The sequence below is a fragment of the Antechinus flavipes genome, chromosome 3, assembly GCF_016432865.1.
Source record: "Antechinus flavipes isolate AdamAnt ecotype Samford, QLD, Australia chromosome 3, AdamAnt_v2, whole genome shotgun sequence".
Classification (NCBI taxonomy): Eukaryota; Metazoa; Chordata; class Mammalia; order Dasyuromorphia; family Dasyuridae; genus Antechinus; species Antechinus flavipes.
The window spans coordinates 545551193-545573177 of NC_067400.1; the positions used below are offsets into that span (position 1 = coordinate 545551193).

General features: G+C 35.5%; 1 protein-coding gene across 2 annotated transcripts in view; it reads left to right on the forward strand.

Moving 5' to 3' along the window:
- WDFY2 (WD repeat and FYVE domain containing 2) overlaps nt 1–21985 on the forward strand; it is a 149131-nt gene that overhangs the window by 74324 nt on the left and 52822 nt on the right. For both annotated transcript variants that reach the window (XM_051987378.1, XM_051987379.1), the window contains exon 3: nt 7720–7793. In XM_051987378.1, the coding sequence (XP_051843338.1) occupies nt 7720–7793 (74 nt within the window). The remainder of the gene's footprint in view (nt 1–7719; nt 7794–21985) is intronic.

The window sequence follows — 21985 nt, forward strand, 5'->3', positions numbered from 1 at the left end:
TATGTTGCCAATCCTGCTATCATCCAAACCTCTTTTGGTAACTGCATTCTCTTAATCAAAGGTTGTTCCTGTGTCTTTCAAAATGGCATCTGTAATTCTGATAGAAGGCTTTCTTATACTTGTATCAGCCAATAGTGGTGCATGTGTGAGCTAGATGATGAAGTCTTTAAATGTTTGTTCTCATCTGCCTCATCATGGCTCTCCATGAGACTTGTTGAGTGTTGAGACAACTTATAATTTCTTGCCTTATAGTTTTTGTACCTCTTTTGTCATTTACACTCAAATAAGGTCATTCAGTGACTTAGCAGTATAGGTTCTCAAAGACTGGTGTTAATAACCACAAATCCTAAAATAGTTATACCATAGGGCTTCAAGCTGTTTGTGTTTGTGTGTACTTTCTCACAAGCTCTGTATCTCATAGGTTGATGAAGCTGCCTACCAAAAAATGCAGCCTTCTTTAAGCAAAATGCTCCCACTCTAATCAGAGAAGGTGACTTTTCAATTATTTACAAAGAAGTCATGGGGGTTTGGGGCTATTGCTATTAATAGATCTCTACATAACTGTGGGGAGTCTCTCTCCAGTCTGGAGAATGGAGACCTGCAAGTCATTTGGAATTATTCATTTTGTTAAAATAAGATTCAAATAAAATTTTAAGTGGGTCTTTGGTTATTGGCATTGTAATATTATTACTCCATAGAATTTCTCTTTTATTTGATACAGGTGTTATTTATTATGCTATCCTGTGTGAGAAGTTGGCTAGTCTTTCTTTCATTATTTAAGTCGAGCAGTTTTTTTTTTTTTTTTTTTTATTTTAGCAATATCATAGCTAATTAACTATCAGCGGCAAAGGAGGGGAAGTACACATAGAGGGAAGTAAGAGATAGCATAGACAGTCACTGAATAAATACCTTTCCCCAAATAAGTATGAAATCATTGCCAAATCAGAAGAATTTGCTTTTTAATGCTCTTCGCTTACATATAGTCTATTTTTTTTTTAGAATCAGTTTAAGGATACTTTAAAATTCCTTAGATAGGTATTAGTCTTTTGTGATTTACATTTCAAATAATTTAGAACTCCCTGCTGATAGTGAGTCTGAATTAAAACAAAAGAAGATTGAGAATTTTAGAAAACTGCATGATATATTGAATGTATTACTTCCTGGCAATTTAAATGCTAAACATAGGCATGTTTAATAAGGTAAATAGTGGGCTCTGTGTTTCCAGCCTGTGTTCCCTTGACAAGCTATTGTGAGTGAAATAAAAGTCTGGGAGTTAAGTGCTTGTTTCAGGGAGGTTATTACTCTTTTCAGGATGCAAGCAGCGTCCTGGTATCACAGGACCCTAACACTTAACTTCAGCAGGATGAACCTTTTAAACCTCAGGTATTTTTGGCCTCTTAAATACTGATGTTTAAGTTTTAAAATTCCAACCAAAACATTTCCAAAGGAAGATCAATTCTTCTTGCCAAATATGGCTTTTAATATTGTAAAGCCACCAGATAGAATTGAAACCAACTGTCTTACAGCACATGAAACTTCTGTTTATCTATTTGCAATTCAGTGGGTCAGGAAAGACAAAATAAATTAGTCTTAAAATGAAAGAAGTGTCTATATAACTAGTATAAATTAGAATTTTCCCCCTTTTATTCTCAGGCTCAATCAAGGTGTGTTGAAAATGTATTGTCAAGTACTTTGAGTGTGGGAAGTTTTCTAGGTGAGAGGAGAGTCCCTTGAAGTACCCATGGAAAAAACAATTCTTTGAAAAGTGCCTTTAAACTATAACCCAGCTATATACAGCTAGTCCCCCTCTGATCTGTTTAATTATTGACTTTCTGTTGGATGTGTTCTGCCTTTCAATTCATCATTGTCCCTGCCTTCCATCCCCTCAGATTTTTCCTTTCTGAATTACATGTTCATTAGGGTAATTACATTGCAGTGAGTTTTCCTTATTTCAACCTTCATTAAACTTTAGGGCTTAGTACCAGCACTCAGTTGCAAAAGACTCCATTGGAGTTGTGGGATCACTTAATTTTATGCAATGTGTTAAATTTTCAGAAATGGAACTTTGACAACCCATTGGCACTCAGAGTCCCACTGCTTCAGAGTCCTGTTCTGCTACCCATTCCCCACAGCCTTGTTCAAATTCCTATTCCATCTTTTATACTTTTCATTATCTCACTCTCCTGAACCTCTGCCAAATTCAATTTTTGCTACTCTCATCACTCTGACTGAGAAAGGTGGTGAGATAACAAATCTGTATTCAGCTAGCACAGAAACTAACTTCCTATGTTGTTAACCCCTATTTCCTCAAGAGTCTGGGAAGTTTTTCAATATGTTGGTCAAAGAGCACAGGTAAAATTAGAGAAAAGCATAAACTCCAGGGTTTTAAGGCACAGCCAATTACACTGCAACTGCAGGACTGAGATAGACTCAGTACGGTGCAACTCTGTGGGTGAACACACTTTCCCAGTGCGATTTAACAATTTAAGATAGAGGGATAGTTCTAGATTTTCCCATCTTGTTCTTTTCCTTCCAGAAGGAGCACATAGCTAGAATTTGATATTTTGGAATCAGGAGAAATCCAGCAATCACATTCCAATTTCATATTTTCCAGTCAAGTACTATGTCCAAACTCTTTTTTGGAAGTCAGTTTTAAGAGGGCAGAGTAGGAATTTTCTTTTACATTTTAAAGTCTCAGTGTGGATAATTATTTATTATATTATAAATTCTTACCTTCACCAACCTCTTTGTCAGAGTTCTTAATTACTCATGAAATGCCATCTTTTAAACTTTGGGGTGGCAGTTACATGTAGCTCTAGTAAAATCACTTTGCCAAATCTGTAGTGTGATTTTCTAGCTAAGTGATCCACCTTGCTATCTGATCATCATCTCTGCCACTTCCTCTCATCTTCCCAGAATACTTTTGCGCCTTTGGTAATTGGTGCCTGAATTTTGGCTTCCTAGTGGGGGTCTCATATTGCTGCCCACACTCATGATTAGTTTCCAGAGATAACTTTTGTTACTCATTTTCTAAGTATTAGACCAAGAAGTTGCTCTGTCAGTTATAGAAGTCTTAAGGATTTCTAGACAGCAAATAACTGTAAAAATAAATACCAATAGCAGTACCTTATTTACTTCATTTCTTTTTTCTACATTGACTGCAGTGTTTGAGGTAGTGAAAACACAGTTCACTCGTCATTGTATATTATTCATTTGTTGTTCACCTTCTAATCATTCAGCTAGTACCTGAGAGCCATCTCCCATCATCCTGCTCTATATTTGGCCACTGCACCCAGATGTCTCTGAAGGAGAAAATGAGGCAGAATACCTTACACAGCTCTCCCACACCTAGCATGTGTCCTAGCATCATCTCCCCATGGTCATTATCCTCTTGGAGAACAAACAACATTAATAAATACCTCCAGTATACCGGGCAGTCACTGTGCTAAGTACCAGGGATACAAAAAAAAGGCTCTCAAGGAGCTCCCAGTCCAGTAGAGGAGAGAAGAACAAAAAAGTGTACCAAAAAATGTATATGCAAAGATAAATTGGAGCTAATCAACAGAGGGAGAACACTAGCATTAAAGGTGCTCAGGAAAGGCTCCTTATAGAAGAATTTCAACTGGGATTTGAAGGAAGCCAGAAAGCAAGAAGATGAGGGAGCCATATTCCACGTGTGGGGGATAGCCAGAGAAAATGTCTTGTCCATGGAATTGCAACGAAGCCAACATCACTAAAAGAGTAGGTGGAGGAGAGGGAGATAGGAGACAACTGGAAGGGCTTTAAAAGCCCATCAGAGGATTTCGTCCTCAGTAATAAGCCAGTGGATTTAAATTGGATAGAGGGGTAATAGAAATGTTTTCAGGAAGATCACTTTGAAGACTGAGTGGAGACAGAGAAGCTTTTTTTGTTGTTGAGAGGCTGAGGATCCACTTCAGGCTGGAGGTCCTGTCAGAAGAGAGATGTTAGCTAGATAGAAATGGCAGTACATGGCCAAAGATTGATATGGAAATGGGGTAGCCAGGATTCTGAGCCAGAGTTATTGGGAGGAGGACAGATGAACCTCATCTTATCGCCACTATCAGATTGTAACCTACATGATGTGCCTCCCAATGGTGCAAAAACAGGTGTTAAGAGCCCTGGTGAGTCAATATGGGATGGGTGCCAAAAGTAATCTAGTATGGATGGCAGAGGGCTCAGGGATCAATGGATCCTTGTTCTGACATGGATTATGCATGTGATGTTTGGGTGAATTGCTCTCTGAATCTCAGTTTATTCATCTGTTAAATAAAAGGATTAGATGGGATGATCTTTAAGACTCCTCCAGTTCTAATTCCAATTGTCTGACTTGTCTGTTAGGAATATTGTCCCCACTGTCTTGCCCAAAGTGTCTGAAATTCCTATCATTCGTCTCAATCCTATGAATCAAGACATTCTACCTCTAAAGACTTCTGTTTAAATCTAAATATAATACCTAGGAAGAATAACCGTTTAAGTTATTTGCTCTCAGCTATGACATTTGTAGATAGCTTCTATTTTAGCAAATCAGGGGGCTGGTTCTTGATATGCTGGTGCACAGAAACAGGGCACTATTGTTGGAAAAAAGGATAAGTGGCCTCAAAGTAAGGAATACTTGTTCAGATTCTGCCTCTAGTGAATACTAGCTTGTGATCATGGGCAAATCAGCAACCTCTCAGCATTTTAGGCAACTGCTGAAAGAATTGCTAGCCTGCACTGATAAAGGGCATGTTGGTAAAGGGAGTTGCCAGTGGAGTCATAGGTCCAGTTCCTATGTCTGTCCTTAGAAGGCAGAGTAAGATGAATTTCTTTTTAGTAGATAGAATACTAGACTAGAAGATGGCAAGACATGGTTTCAAATAATGCTTCTGATACTTTCTGTGAAAAGTTGTAAATTATTTAATTGCTTTAATCTTTAGGCAGCTCTTTCAGCTTTATCTACTGGGTTAAAGATGGATATAAATGAATCTTCAGTTTTTCAGGGATTCTTACATTGATCAAAAAAAAATCATAGTTGGTAGGGCTTACACATTTGAGGACAACAGAGCAGTATGAGGGCACTGGTCACCTGGTATTTACTATGTGCTAGACACTGTGGTAAGTACTTTAAACAAATATTATGTCACAACAATCCTGGGAAGTAGGTGCTATTATTATCAGCATTTTACAGTTGAGAAGACAGAGATTAAGTGACTTCCTATTAAATGTCTGAGGTTCAATTTGAATTCAGGGCTTCCAGCCTCCAGTGCTGTATGTATTGTCAGTAGTAAAAGAAGTAGAGGACATAAGGCAGTACCAAGATAGATTTTGTCATCTTAGCAAAATTCGCTTAACATTTTGCTTAAAATGAAGAAAGTTGGACTTTCCTGGGCCTGGCTGGTACTAGAATAGGCTCTTTGTAGCCAGCATGCCCTTGTCAAAGACCCTAAAGCAATGGTAACTTTGCAATGATTCTGCTCCTAGAATAAGCCAGCCTTCAAATCCAAGGGGCCACCTGAGAATGATTTCTGTTATACTCCATCGAGCAGATTTCTGTCTGGACATCCACCTCTTATTGATTCAGGATCTCTCAGAGATATTTTAGCTGTTGACCAGAAGACCCTCAAGGAAAGGAGACATTCAGTGCCATTAGAACACCTGTGTGGTAGGGATTGGAGAGGGAGAAGGAAAGAAAAAGAGCAGGACCTTTCTGAGAGCCAAAAAAACCTTCAGCACTCTTTCTTCACGTTGGTTAACCAATATGAAACAGCTGTCATGAGGAAACCACCTCAGCCAGAAGGGGTTTATCTCCTTGATAGGCAGAGATGTTAAGAGATTGTATGTAGTGTTGCGGGAGTGTGGACAGAGTGTGTTGAGCCTAGGCACTGTTCTGTGCACCATGGGGAAAAAAAGACTTACTTCCACTAGTCTTATAGCTGTGAGAATCAACTTAGAGGAGCAACCTCTATCTTCTAGAGTATTAATGGGTCTGGAGAGTTTGCATATGTGTAGTAAAATTACAAAATGTGCAAATGTGAGTTTATGTTGAAATTATATCAACAAATAGAATATGTTGAAATTATTTCAACACAATTTGTAGGACAAAGATGCTTACTTGAAATATTGCTTCAGCTTTTCAGCATATTGCCTGTGGTCATCCAGTTATAATTAATGTTTCATAAGAAGATGTCTTGACTTTGCTAGGGGCATTGACCAGTTAAGTTTTTGTTTAAATATTTTTTTTTTTTGTATTTAATTTCTGTATTTCTGTAAGCTTATTATAAATCAATGACCAGATGACCAAAATCAGGGGGGAAAAAGCAATTAAAGCATTCAAAAGATCATGTTTCTTGACTGAAGCAACTCTTGACTGAAGAACTGGAAGCACTTTGTAGAGTAAAAATAGAAAACTTGGGGGCAGCTAGGTGGTGCAGTCTGGACACCTGAGCTCAAAAGCAGCCTCGTAAACTCTTACTATAACCATGGGCAAATCACTTAACCCCAGTTGCTTTCCCAAAAAATGAAAACCTAATTGAGGCAATTTGTTGAAAATGCCATAAGGCTAAGGATTAGGTTTAGATTTCAGTCTGGATTTCCTCAAAATTTTAAATCTGAAAGCTTATGTAAATCATCTGTGAAATGGAATAAAAGTATTATTTGATGTTGCTGCTGCTCTCTATCTCCTGAGGTGCTCTGATCATAATGGCACTTTCTTTAAATTATATAATTCTTAGAAGATATTCGGGATACTAGAATTGTAATATCCTAGGAGGCAGATATAAATAAGTAGATAGGTGTGTGTGTGTGTGTGTGTGTGTGTGTGTGTGTGTGTGTGTATACATACACACATACACATAGTACATATACAGGTGTGTGTATCAGAAATAGTTTAGTTACATAGTAAACAGTAGCTGACTTACCCGTGTTTTATCAGCAAAAATAATTAGATTCAGATTTACTGCAACTTTATTATGGACTCGGGCATAGACCATTTTCCTAATGCTCAGTTGAGTATAGTTGGTACTAAACAGAGTCTCTAGCCTTGTAGAATCATTTTTTCCTCTCAAGGCCTAGGGCCTTGACTGTTGTTATTGCAACTTTTGTTCAATTGTGTTTCTGAAACTATTTCACAAGTTACCCTAAGTTCTGCCTTCAGCTCCTTAGTCCAAACTGTTATTTCCAGAAAAAAATGTTAGGAGGAATGAGAAAGGCATAAAATCTGGATTTCTTTACTGTTAAGGGCATGGAAGTATAGCAATATCTCTCTTGTTTTGTTTTGTTTTTTCATTCCAAATATATTTATGTTAAGACTGGATTCAGGTAGAAAGGAGTGTAATGAGAGGGCTTAAAAGATGGTTATAATCTTATTGAGCAGAATTTAACAAGAAGAGAAAGAGGACAGTGTTTATTTACAGTGTTGATAGAAAGCAGAGAGAAAAAGGCATATTCTAATTTCCCAGATCCCTTGGAACTTCCCCAGGTTGAGAAACATTGGCTTTAAGAGTTCACTGAAATAGTAAAGTAATAGAATTTGCAATATCCAAAGATACTGCTTTTGTTTTGTTGTGACTGGAGACTGAATCAATTGTACTTTAGGAAAATGTCAAATTTTTCTTTTCTTTTTTTTTATGAAAAAAAAAAATTCCCTTGTAGAGTTAGGCACCCCAGAATCCATGAAAGTCATAGATTTGTTAACATCATCAACATGTTCATTTTTTTCAGCTCCATGTTCATGCATGTCTTTTAACCCGGAAACAAGAAGACTGTCCATAGGTCTAGACAATGGTACAATCTCAGTAAGTACATATAAATAAGATTTCTAGTTGTACTACTTCCCTTCCTATGAAGTATATATTATATATTTATTGTGATGGGAATTATTTATTAGATTTTTTTTCCCCCTTCAAATTAACTTTAATTTTTCTGCTTGTGAAACTGGAAATTGCAGTGCAGCAAATTGTAGTGCAGAAGGGTATTGTGTGTGTAGGCTGAGTTGTAATCAGTCTTTCTTTAAATGCTGGCTAGGTTTCAACTTGACTTACTCACCAAGTACGTGCTAGTTAGGATTAGGGGCATTATTAGGCAAATGAGTGAACTGCATGAATCTGTATATTAGTTTGAGCAAGCTGTGAGCATAGCAGCTTTGATCAGATTGTTAATCATGGTGTCATAAGCTTCTCCCCACCAGCAATCGAATGCAAGGCAAATTTCTCCCTTAGATCTGCATGTCTGATCTTGACTTTGAGTTCTCCCCCTTTCCCTCCTTCTTTCTGCTTTTCTTTGCCTCTCAACTCCCTAAGGACTTTAAATAGACAACTGTTTGCATAGAAATCACAGAAACTTGGTTTCACTGCACCATCCAGGAGGAATACTTGGCTTGTTCATAATTTTGTGCAAATTCTGAAAAGTTGCATATAAAAATCAAGATAAACATGTGTGAAAGTATACCAAGTAGCTAAAATCCAACCTAACTCCATAAAAATTATGTAGTAGATATAGATAAGTAGTAAAAATAATTTGATTTAGTATTCATAACATGCGGTTGCAAGACACTTTAGAAAATTGGGAGTAATCCCTAGGTTTTGTTGATATAGTTGGATATATCTTAGTAATCAACAGTTATTTAAAGTTATGTAGGATGGGTTCTTTTGGATTGTAAAGATCATCAGTCTGGTCCTCCACAAGCTTGTATAACTAAGATATTTTTCAAAACTTACTTATTGATGACAGGAATTCTTGTCTGTTTCAAGCCTCTACAGGACTTCCTTCTCTCCCCAACCCCCTTGTGAGTGCACCTCTTCCCTTCTCCCCCCACTTCAGGGGTAGTAATTGGATTCTTGAACCGAAATGCTTACTAGAAAGGAAATAATTAAAAAAAAAAAAGTTGTGAATTCAGCATGAGACTTAAAACACTTTTATAGTGATTCTTTCAATGAAAGAATTATTTATATATAACATAGATAGATTCTTTCTACCATTCAAGCCAATATAGAGAAAGTGGATTGCTGATGATGAAATGAACCTTGAAAGCAAGGGAAGTCAGCAGAATTGTTGGTGGAAAGAGACTCTTAGCCATTAGGTAAAAATGGAGAAAACATACCCTCCTTCCCCCACCTTTTTAATGTGGTACTGTCAGCAAATTGCTCTTACTATACATAACAAGTATTCAGTCAATTGATTTTGACCTACTAGTCCAGTCTTTAAGACAAATAGGTCAGTGACCACCTTGAAACCATCTGCCTAATTAATTACTTAATCAAATATTTATTAAATAAGTTCCTACTGTCTGCCAGGTCTATTTCTAAGTACCCAAATACAAAGATAAAAGCAAAACTATTTCTACCCTCACTTTACATTTCATCACGGGAGAAAACATACATATAAGTATGTACCTAACAAATACCTGTTGAGAGAGGGGAGATGGAAGGCTGTGTGTTGGGAACAGTCAGAAAAACTGGTTTGGCTAGACCCAAAAGCACATCAAGAAGAATGGTACGTAAAAAAGACTTAAGAGATAAATTTCATCCTTCCTTGTAGCTGTCAGCATTTTCTGTAATTCATGGAAATATGAATACAGTGCCAAGACTACTTCCATTCACTTCAAAGAAATGGAAACTAACCCTTCTTAAAAAGATTTGGGACACCTTTGCTCCTTTAGCAAAAATTTCCCTAAAAATAACTCATTTGTGTTACTAAAGAATTTACATCACCACACCTTTTCTCTAAGATGTAATTATAACACGAATGGCTCATTGCCTTATTTAAATTTCGTAATTTGTTGCTGTTCACTAATTATTGGGTACCCACAATGTCAGGCTCTAAAAAAGCATAGATAGTACTCACAAATGTCTGCTCTCTGAGAGTTTAACTTTCTAAGAAATCTACACATATTAGAGAGTTGATTCTTTTTAAAGGACATTTTTATACCCTGTTTCATAAATATGGTCCATAAATATGGTACATAGAAGAAATAACCACTCCTTATTTCATTTACAACAAAGAAATTAAAATAATTTTTCCCTCTAAACAAAGAAAAGGCTTCCATGACATCAATTTCAATTCACTATTTTTTTTTAATAACTTTTTATTGATAGAACCCATGCCAGGGTAATTTTTTTACAGCATTATCTCTTGCATTCACTTCTGTTCCGATTTTTCCCCCTCCCTCCCTCCACCCCCTCCCCCAGATGGCAAGCAGTCCTTTACCTGTTGAATAGGTTACAGTATATCCTAGGTACAATATATGTGTGCAGAACCGAATAGTTCTCTTGTTGCACAGGGAGAATTGGATTCAGAAGGTAGAAATAACCCAGGAACAAAAATGCAAGCAGTTTACATTCATTTCCCATTGTTCTTTACGTGTAGCTGCTTCTGTCCATCCTTGATCAATTGAAACTGAGTTAGATCTCTTTGTCGAAGAAATCCTCTTCCATCAGAATACATCCTCATACAGTATCGTTGTTGAGGTATATAATGATCTCCTGGTTCTGTTCATTTCACTTAGCATCAGTTCATGTAAGTCTCTCCAATCCTCTCTATATTCATCCTGCTGGTCATTTCTTACAGAACAATAATATTCTATAACATTCATATACCACAATTTACCCAACCATTCTCCAATTGATGGGCATCCATTCAATTCCCAGTTTCTACCCACTACAAAAAGGGCTGCCACAAACATCTTGGCACATACGGGTCCCTTTCCCTTCTTTAGTATCTCTTTGGGACATAAGCCCAGTAGAAATACTGCTGGATCAAAGGGTATGCACAGTTTGATAACTTTTTGAGCATAGTTCCAAATTGCTCTCCAGAATGGCTGGATGTGTTCACAATTCCACCAACAATGTATCAGTTGTCCCTGTTTTCCCACATCCCCTCCAACATTCCCCATTATCTTTCCCTGTCATTCTAGCCAATCTGATAGGTGTATAGTGGTATCTCAGAGTTGTCTTAATTTGTATTTCTCTGATTAATAATGATTTGGAGCATATTTTCATATGGCTATAAATAGTTTTAATTTCTTTGTCTGAGAATTGTCTGTTCATATCCTTTGATCATTTATCAATTGGAGAATGGCTTGATTTCTTATAAATGAGAGTCAGTTCTATATATATTTTGGAAATGAGGCCTTTATCAGAACCTTTGATTGTAAAAATGTTTTCCCAGTTTATCATTTCCCTTCTAATCTTGTCTGCATTAGTTTTGTTTGTACAAAAACTTTTCAACTTGATATAATCAAAATTTTCTATTTTGTAGCCAATAGTGATCTCTAGTTCTTCTTTGGTCATAAATTCCTCCCTCTTCCACAGGTCTGAGAGGTAAACTATTCTCTGCTCTTCCAATTTATTTATAATCTCATTCTTTATGCCTAGGTAATGAACCCATTTTGACCGTATCTTGGTGTACAGTGTTAAGTGTGGGTCAATGCCTAGTTTCTGCCATACTAATTTCCAATTTTCCCAGCAATTTTTGTCAAATAATGCATTCTTCTCACAAAAACTGGGGTCTTTGGGTTTGTCAAAAACTAGATTATTAAAGTTATTGACTGTTTTGTCCTTTGAACCTAACCTATTCCATTGATCAACTAGTCTATTTCTTAGCCAATACCAGATGGTTTTAGTAACCGCTGCTTTATAATATAATTTTAGATCTGGTACAGCTAGGCTACCTTCATTTGATTTTTTTTTTTTCAATAATTCCCTTGAAATTCTTGACCTTTTGTTTTTCCATATAAACTTTGTTGTTATTTTTTTCTAGGTCATCAAAATAGTTTTTTGGGAGTCTGATTGATATAGCGCTAAAAAAATAGATTAGTTTAGGTAGTATTGTCATTTTTATTATATTTGCTTGCCCAATCCAAGAGCATTTAATATTTTTCCAGTTGGTTAGATCAGACTTAATTTAAGATGGAAAGTGTTTTGTAGTAAAGTTTCTGATTTTCCCTTGGCAGATAGATTCCTAAATATTTTATATAATCAGTAGTTACTTTAAATGAAATTTCTCTTTGTAACTCTAACTGTTGGTTATATAAGAATGCTGATGACTTATGTGGGTTTATTTTGTATCCTGCAACTTTGCTAAAGGTATGGATTGTTTCTAATAACTTTTTAGTAGAATCTCTGGGGTTCTCTAAGTATACCATCATATCATCAGCAAAGAGTGATAATTTGGTTTCCTCATTGCCTATTCTTATTCCTTTAATCTCTTTCTCAACTCTTTTTGCCAAAGCTAGCATTTCTAATACAATATTAAATAGTAACGGTGATAGTGGGTAACTTTGTTTCACTCCTGATCTTATTGGGAATGGTTGCAGTTTGTCCTCGTTACATATGATGCTTACTGCTGGTTTTAAATAGATGCTACTGATTATTTTAAGGAAAAGTCTATTTATTCCTATACTCAAGTGTTTTTAATAGTAATGGATGTTGGATTTTATCAAATGCTTTTTCTGCGTCTATTGAGATGATCATGTGGTTTTTGTTAATTTGGTTATTAATATGGCCAATTATATTGATAGTTTTCCTAATATTGAACCAGCCCTGCATTCCTGGTATAAATCCTATTTGATCGTGGTGTATTATCCTGGGCATAATTTTCTGTAGTCTTTTTGCTAATATCTTATTTAAGATTTTAGCATCAATATTCATTAGGGACATTGGTCTATAATTTTCTTTCTCTGTTTTCAACCTACCTGCTTTAGGTATCAGTACCATGTCTGTGTCATAAAAGGAATTTGGTAGGACTCCTTCATTCCCTATTTTTTCAAATAGTTTATAAAGCACTGGGGCTAATTGTTCTTTGAATGTCTGGTAGAATTCACATGTAAATCCATCTGGTCTTGGGGATTTTTTTTTTTTAGGGAGTTGATTAATAGCTTGTTCTATTTCTTTTTCTGAAATGGGACTATTTAAGCAATTTACTTCCTCCTCTGATAATCTGGGAAGCCTATATTCTTGGAGGTAGTTGTTCATAAGCTTAGGTTATCAAATTTATTGGCATTAAGTTGGGCATACTCTTTTATTCTTGAGCTGTTTGTATTTAAATAGATCAAGGTTCTAAAGAGAACAAGAAAACTTCAATAGTGTTTCTAATCTTCCCATATCTGTGATGGTTTTTAAGATAGTTTTCAGGCTCTGGTTGTTGTGCCACAGTTCCCTCTAATTGTCCTGCCTCAGTTTCCCCAATTGTCCTACCTTAGTTTCCCTAATTATCCTACCTCAGTTCCCTAAATTGTTCTGCCTCAGTTTCCCTAAACTGTCCTGCCTCAGTTTCCCTGAATTGTTCTGCTTCAGTCCCCCTGATTGCAACCCCCTTCCTGACCATTAGGACTGAGATAATTAGAGAAAACTCCAGATGTCCTATCGCAGATACCTAATTGGCATCCTCTATCTCTAAGTTCAGACTTCCTAACTCCTAAGTTAATCCTAAATTATCAAGAATTTATGGTTCTACACCCCACTCTGTCAGAACCAGATTGATGGTCTGTCCTTGGAAATTCCCACCATTTACCAATGCTCAGACTCCGCCCCTGCCTTGGTCCTCTAATCTTGAAGTTGTGTGTGTGTGTGTGTGTGTGTGTGTGTGTGTGTATGTATATATGTATATGTGTATATATATATATATATATATCTATCTCACTCACTGGAAATTCCTTGCTGCTGCTGAAGCTGCTGCTGAATGCTTTGAGACATCAACCCTGGTCCCAGAGTGGATCCTTTGGTTCCAGAAAAATCTCTCCCTCTCAGAAATCCAAATAAAATATTAAAAACTTTCTAATCTCTATCTTGCCTCAGTTTCTCTGACATTACATGGTAAGGGTAAACTTTACATTATTTGGGGGCATATTATAAACTTACAGAATTGTCCATTTTTGTAACCTGCCTTTTCACTGATATCTATCAGAGTCTGAAAAGGAAAAAAAAAGGAATCAAAAATCAAAGCTATTTTCCATCATCTCTGATGAAGGGTTTAATAGTATATTTGTATATTTCATTCATTTGTGTTGATATTCTGTCTTGTAATTACTAGGAAGTTATCTGTCATAAATATTTAGATTTGCCAAAATTTACTAACAGACCTTTGATCTTACTTAGACATTTTCAGAATTGAGTAACTTTTCTAAAGGAAGCAAGCTTTTCCAGGGGCTTGTTCCATCATTAGCTGATTTTACATTTCAGAAATATTTCTAGAATCTTTTACTACTGAAAGCTAATAATGATTCTAGTAGTTAATTTTCATGTCAAAGTTATTTATTGTATCTATTTTAGGCCGCCTAACAATGAACATATTATTGAGTGCCACTGTATACAGGCACCATTCTAGGTTTCTTGGGGCATAAAAGAAGTTCACTCCTTCTCTAGGTTAACTATTTAGTTTGTGTCGCTGTTTTAATATTCCACATGTTCTTGTCTTGTCTTCCAGTTAGACTTCAAACTATGTTCTAGAACTTAAACTATTTTTATGGCAATCACTATCTGAGAAATTGGTTTTCACATTGATAAATTTCTTGAAGTAATTGGGGAGACAAAGTAAGAACATGTGAAAAGTTATTACTATCTAAATATGAACATGAGGCACTGAGATGTCATACAGCAGTACACAATTAAATGCTTAATGTGTAGTGGTAATAAAAATGACAATCTATATTTATCCAAGACTTATTGCAATCCAATAAGTTAGGTGAATTAGCAGAAGTATTTTTATCTCCATTGTATAGATGTGGATTCTTTTATTAGTCATGTGACCTCTTTGTTTCCATTTTGTGAAGGAAGAATTGACCAGCCTATATTCATTCCTCTCTCTGTCCTCAACTGATTTTCCAGTCATTAGAATCCTCCTCCCTTCCAGGTACCTTCATCTACCACCCATTCCTCCTCTATCTGTTAGCTCTTCCTTTTGTTTTATCTTTTCCCCACTAAAATGTAAGCTCCTTGAGGTCAGATTTTTTTTTTTTTAAATTGTATCCTAAGTGCTTAGCATAAATTTTTTGTACATTTTAATATAGCAAATATTACTTATAATAAGTGCTTGTTTCCTTCTTTCCTAATAGATTTTTAGACTTTTATTCTAGGAATAATATGGAGCTACTGAAAATTTAAAGAAGGAAAGTGATTAATTGGTAGCTAATGAGTAAAAGTGAATTGGAAAGTATAAAAAGAAGGTAGAATAATTGGAAGCTGTTGTAGTCTGATAAGGGCCTTACTATTTATAATGAGTAGAGGAAAATAGAAGTAAATGTATATTAGATACACACGCAAAAAATGCTAGGATGAAAGAATCTTCCAAACTTAGTAGGATAGGTAGTAATGAAGAAATAATAAAAAATAAGTTTTGAGTCTGAATAATTAGGACAATGGTGTTTATCATTAATAAGAACAGCCATTTTAAAGGTAGAAAATTATGACTTTAGTTTTAGATGTGTTGAATTTGAAGTAATAGCAAGACAGCTAAGTGGAAATTTTCAACTGGTAATTGAGGGTAGAGGTGTGTGCAGTAGTTGAAGTTAGTTACCAATAGATGATGTGTCTAGAAGAAACTGTGTAGGAAGAAAAAAAGCCAAAGAACCAAGAACTGAACCTTTGGGGAAAGGCCATCTTTATCAGCAACAGATAAAAGAACCTGTTAAAAAATGTTTTGTGGCAGAGATAGAGGGGTAAGAAGTGTTCAGAATAGTAACAATCAAAAGAAGCCATATGGAAGGAGTTGAGGATGGACATTTTTGTATGAGATCTGGGAGAATGAGAGCTAAGAAAGAGCTCCTGGATTTGATTAGGAGGTCATTCAAAGACTTAAGGGAATCATATTAGGAATATTGTGGTGGGATCTCTCCTTATTTTTTGCAAAAGACTAAATGACTTTTAAAGTCCTTTTTAGTTCTAATATTTCAACACCTATTAGATCACAAACTTCAGTGGAGCCCTGGGTACAGAAGCCAGATTTGGGAGGTAATTTCCCATGGACTTAAATCCAGAACTTGGACTTAAGTACTGTAGTTGTCCATGATTTCATCAATTTGGGGAACACTCTCCAATGATACAAATCACTACCATTACATATCTTTGTTGGTAATGTTCAAGAGCTGCTGTAGTTAAAAGCATTAGTGACTTGATGGTTGATCTTCTGGTGGTCCTCAAGGAACAGATATACAATCTGTTGGTAGGTATGTATTGGAAACCTTTCAACTTGGTAGGACCTACTACTTACCAAAGTCAGATTATATTTTAAAGTTATATCCTTTAATAAACCAGCCTTATCTTTATCCCATGATGAAATATGGACATAGGACTTTAGTGGAAGAATGAAAATCATCGACAGAAAGAGAACTAATGTATAAATTTAATTTTTGAAATGATATAGGTATTTATTATGATTCATATGTGATCATAACAGTATAGCCAAATTGAAATATCTATTAATATTTAGGAATTTTGCTCCTTCATTCTACTATCCAAAAGACTGGATGAAGAGGACTTTAATGAATTAAAAAAAGAACTTAATGCAGATAAAGGCGTCATTTGAAATTTGAAATGCTCCAGTATCATCCATTTCTTTCTTTTCCTATTAGTAGTCACCTTATGGGATAGCTATCAGCTGTTTGCATTCAATGTTACATAGTCAAAATTTCAAATTCTCTGTATGCTATCAATTGGTAGAAAAGATATTGTAAAATTAGGTTATTGGTTTGCCAAATAAAAAACAATCAAAGAATTTTGGCTTACATAAATACTAGGATTTACTGGGTTATTTCTCCTCTATGTGAGAAGAAATGATGTTGCTCTTGAGTAGGAGTATGATGTAGGGGAAAGTGTACAGGCATACCTCTGAGGTTATGTGCATCGGATCCAAAACTACTGCCATAAATCATATATTGCAATAATATGAGTCACATGAATTTGGGGTTTCTTAGTACATATAAAAGTTATGGTGTACTATTCTTTAGTCCATTCATGTGTGCGATAAGTATTATAGTTTAAAAAATCCCTCTATAACAATACTTTGGGGTGGAAGGTGAGGCAATTGGGATTAAATGATTTGTCCTAAATTAAGCTCTGAGACTGGATTTGAATTCGGATATTCCTGACTCCTCCAGGGTTGATTGCTCTATCTCCCGCACCACTCAATTGCCCTACATACCTTATTTTTAAAATACTTTATTGCTAAAGAAAAAAATGTTAACCATCGTCTCAGCCTCCAATGAGTTATAATCTTTTTGCTGGTGTAGGGTCTTGGCTTGATGTTGATGGCTGTTTGACTGATCAAGGTTGGAGTGGTTGTAACAATTTCTGAAAGCAAGAAAATAAAGAAGGAAATTTGCCTTAGAAATTGACTCTTCCTTTCACGCAAGATTTCTTTGCAGCACGTGATACTGTTTCATAGCATACAGTATAACTTCTTTGAAAATTGGAATCAGCCCCCTCAAACCCTGCTGCTACTTTAATAACTAGGTTTATCAACTAATAATTCTTCAATATTGTTGTGTCTCAGGGAATAGAGCCTCAAGGAACAGGAGAGAGATAGGAGTGAACAGTCAGTGACAGAACACATACAGCATTTATTTATATGGGCAGAGTTCGTGATGCCTCCAAACAGTTACAGTAATGACATCAAAGATCACTGATCACCATAACAAACATAATAATAATGAAAAAATTTGAAATATCATGAGAATTACTAAAATGTGACACAGACAAAATTAGAGCATGTGCTGTGGGGAAAATGATACCAATAGACTTGTTTCGTTCAGAATTGCCACAAACCAAACCAAAACCAAAAACAAACCCCACAGTATCTCTGAAACACAATAAAGCAAAGCACCATAGAAGAAACTATGCCTCTATTTGATTTGGACTCTGAACACTTGGTTTCATATCGTAGATTTCCCCTTAAGTTAACTCCATGACCCAACCTAATGGCTTATTTTCTAAGTTTGTTAGTCCTATCTTAGAATAAAGAATTCGGGGAAGATGTTCTAAATCTTAGGATTTTGTGAACCCAATTCACCTAGCTAATTGATGTTGAAACAAATATGAGAAATAGTTCTCATAGATTTTAGCTTTATATGCTTTCCTTTAGTACTTTTTTTTTTTTTGGTGTGGAGAAAACTTCAGGGGATAATGTAAGTTCATTTATTCTAATCATACAATTGAGAAAGTACTGAATACCCAATAATGAAAAACACAACATAGCTTTTTCATCGTAGGCAGTTTCATCTTTTGTTATGCTTCCTAGTGTGTAATCATCCCTAATAGCACAAGAAAATAAAGTAAAAACAATTTAGTAAAACTTACTTTACACATCATAAGAAGTTTGCTATTATATTTAATGTTCCATACTTATAGTCCTCTTTTCTCTACAAAGAAGGGAAGTACCTTTTCATCTCTTTTTTGAGGTGACACTTGGCCATTATAATTTGATAGCATCCAAGCATGATTACTTTGATCATGTCTCTTATTTTCCTGATTCTATTTACTTCATTTTGTGTCTTCATCAGGTCATGCCTTCCCATTATTCTAAATAGTCATTATATTTAGTCATCATTTCTTACAGCACAGCAACATTCCATTATATTTATATTACTACAACTTGTTTAGCCATTCTCTAATGCATGAGCATCTATTCTGGTTTCTTGTTGCTATAAGTATTCTTTTGTGTATGGGTACATTGCTCTTTATTATTGTCTTCCGTCAGGTGTACACCTAGTAGCATAATCTCTAGTTCAAAGAGAGGGCATTTTAATCACTTTCTGCTATATATTTCCAAATTCTAACAGACAGTATTTTAGATCTAATTGTTGTGTGTTTTGGAATAAAATGTAAGTTTCAGGATAGAGTTCCAGATTTAGAACGTCACTGAATAAGGAAGAGTATATTTTAATCAGAATAATAGATAAATATTTATTGTGCATTTCGTGTGCCAGGCACTGTGCTAAAGCAAGTTGCAGGAATCCAAATACAAAAAAAAAAAGACAATTTCTGACTTCCAGGGGTTTACTATATAATGGGAGAAAACAACATACAAAAAGAATCTTCCAAAATGGGAAATGGTATCCAATTGAGGGGGCATGGTGGAAAAGTTGGTTTGTTGTTGTTATATCTGACTCTTTGTGGTTCCATTGGAATTTTCTTGGTAAAGATACATGAGTTGTTGTTGTTGCTGTAGTGGTTGTTGTTGTTGTTTTGCCTTTTCCTTCTCCAACTCGTTTTTATGGATGAGGAACTGAGGCAAACAGGGTTGTCCACATGTCCACTCTATCTACTCCACTGTAAAGTGCCTGTCCCTGGAAAAGTCATAGAAGCCCAAAGTAGTGTAGCCGAATGAAAATTAGATGTCTGGACCCAGCCTCCTCCTTAAATGGAGGTTTGGAGTTCATAACCCATACTCTATGAAGTAGCATACCTAGGCTGAGGGGATCTTGTAGGTTGATGAAGTTATTCTAATCACGAGCTTTCCCAGAGCATGATGGGAAAGTCAGAGACATCCTACAGTATTGTTGCCAGGCCCTTCAGGCTGGATTATATAGGGAATAGAATGAATACTGTATTTGGAAACGAATCAGTCACATTTTGGTTCCAACAAGAAAGCCAGATCTCGACTAGAACATAAAAGATGTGAAAGAAAGGTAAGTAAGTAAAGTCTGTAAAGAGAGTTTGGAGCCAGATGGTGGAGGGCCTTGAAGACCAGGTTAGGAAATTGTATGCGATTCCTAAACAGTAGGAAGAATTTTTGAAAAAGAAAAGGAGAGGCACAGAACATGATCAGAACTTTTAGAGAATTTACTCTGGCAATAGTGTAACAGATTTTGAGAGATGAATTTGTGGATGAAGATGTTGCTGTAGTCTAAAGGAAAAGTATAGGAGAAAGAAGTTTTTTTAAAAGAGATTTTTTTTTTTAAATAGAAGAAAGAGAATATGGCTACTGATTAGATAGAGGGGGATGGCAAATAGGCAATATGAGGAGAGATTCAAAGTTGTTTGAAGTTTCTAATGTTGGTTATTGGAAGATGGTGCTACATTTGGTTGAAAAGAAGAGTTTTCCTTTGGGATGTGTTGAATTGGAAATGACAGCATATTTTTCAGATGGAGCTACCTAGCAAGTAGCAGTAAATAGATGTAAGGTAAACACAAAAACCTATAAAGAATCAGAGATGGAAGATCCATTTTTGGATGGGGAATCAGGGAAGACTTCACAGAGAAATTGGCATTTGAGTTGTATTTTGAAGAGAATTATAGTACTCCTTTAAATATTCCTATAGAGAGATAATGGACCCTTTTGTAGAGGGAAGCAAAAAGAGGAAAACATAAGGAGAGAAAAAAAACTGAATTTGTTCAGTGAATGGCTGGTACTGACTTGAGTTGGATGAGGCTGTACATATCAAGGGTTCATTTTCTACATGAAACATGAAGAAAACTCAATGCCGCCATCCAGTATTAAGGAACTCATTAAGAAAATATCTTTTTTAATTCCAATGATTAGGAAGTTATTCTTTTGATCATAGAGACTTTCTATTAGTAGTGAATCAAGATCTCTGTTTCTATATATTAGTCCTGGTTCTAACCTTTGATATCAAAGTGCATTTGATTTTTTTTTTTTTAAACAGAGAAAACCTTCAGACATTTGAAAATTGTGATCACATTTCCCCCTTAGGCTTAACAGTATTATTTATTTTGACTGATTTGATTTTAAGGCCATTGTTCTTCCTATCTACTTTCCTCTGAATAGATTTCACTTTGTCTTTCCTAAAAACATGGGACAGTACTCTTAAGTGTGATCTGATCAGTGAAGAGCGTATTTCTTTATTATGTGCACTTATTCCTATTAACACCAAATTTAATTAGCTCTTTTGGCAGAGTGGTAAAAGGACTGGGTTTGGAGTTGGTTTTTAGTTCCATCTCTACTACATTATAATCATATCACCTTCACCAAGTCACTTTATTACTCTGAATCTCAATTTCTTTATTGGTAAAATGGAGAAAAACACCTTAATACCCCATACTTCTTATTTATTATGAGAGTCAAATAAGATAAATAAAGTACTTCATAGCTCATAAAGCACTATATAAGTTATGGATATTCTTATTGCTTAAATAGTATTTGCTTCATCAGAATAAACAAGATGTCTCGGGCATCTGAGAGGTGATAGGTGAAATATAGTGAGTATTATTATAGAGTCAAGCTGTTGACAAATATTTATATTAAATACTCATGAAGTGCCGAGCATTGGTGCTAAAAAGAAAGGCAAAATCTCTCCTTCCCCTTAAGGAACTCACAATTTAATAGAGCAAAAAACTTGGAAGCAAAGACATATAAACAAATATGAAGAAGAAGAGATAAAGCAGGAAAATAGATGTTTACCCAAGACATTGAGAGTGGTATGAGTGATATCCTACACAGAGTCCAAATAGGAAAAGAATTTCCCTAATATGAAATATTCCTGTTCATAGATGATATATAATACTAATTGCACTGAATCTTGTAACACAACAAAACCCAAAATTGATAAGCTTTTACCACTGCAAATGACTAATAAAGATGAGGCTTTGTATCTGCTTTGTCATTGTACACATAGGACATGGTGCATGTATTCTTCCATGAGCTTCTTGAGAATGGGATTGTCTTACTTTTCCCCTTTGTATCTCTAGCATTTAGTACCTTTATTTGTACATAGTTAAGTGTTTCATTCTCAGTAAACTTCATAATCATTTGAAAAAGATTAAACAGTCACACTTGAAATGTTGCTAGAATATACATAATACTTTGATTGTTCTATGCATATATACAGAAAGCCCATGTAAATAGACTGTTGTGTTTTCTTTATTTAGCGTGGAAAGCCAAAAGTGGAGATGGGAAAGGCAGCATAGTCTGGTATAATTGATACAGTCTAGACCCAGTCAGGAAGAAAATCTAAGTTCAAACTCTACCTCTGACATAGCCATCTAAGTTGACAAATCACTTGACTCCTCTGAAACAAAGACAATTAAAGAGGTGCTCC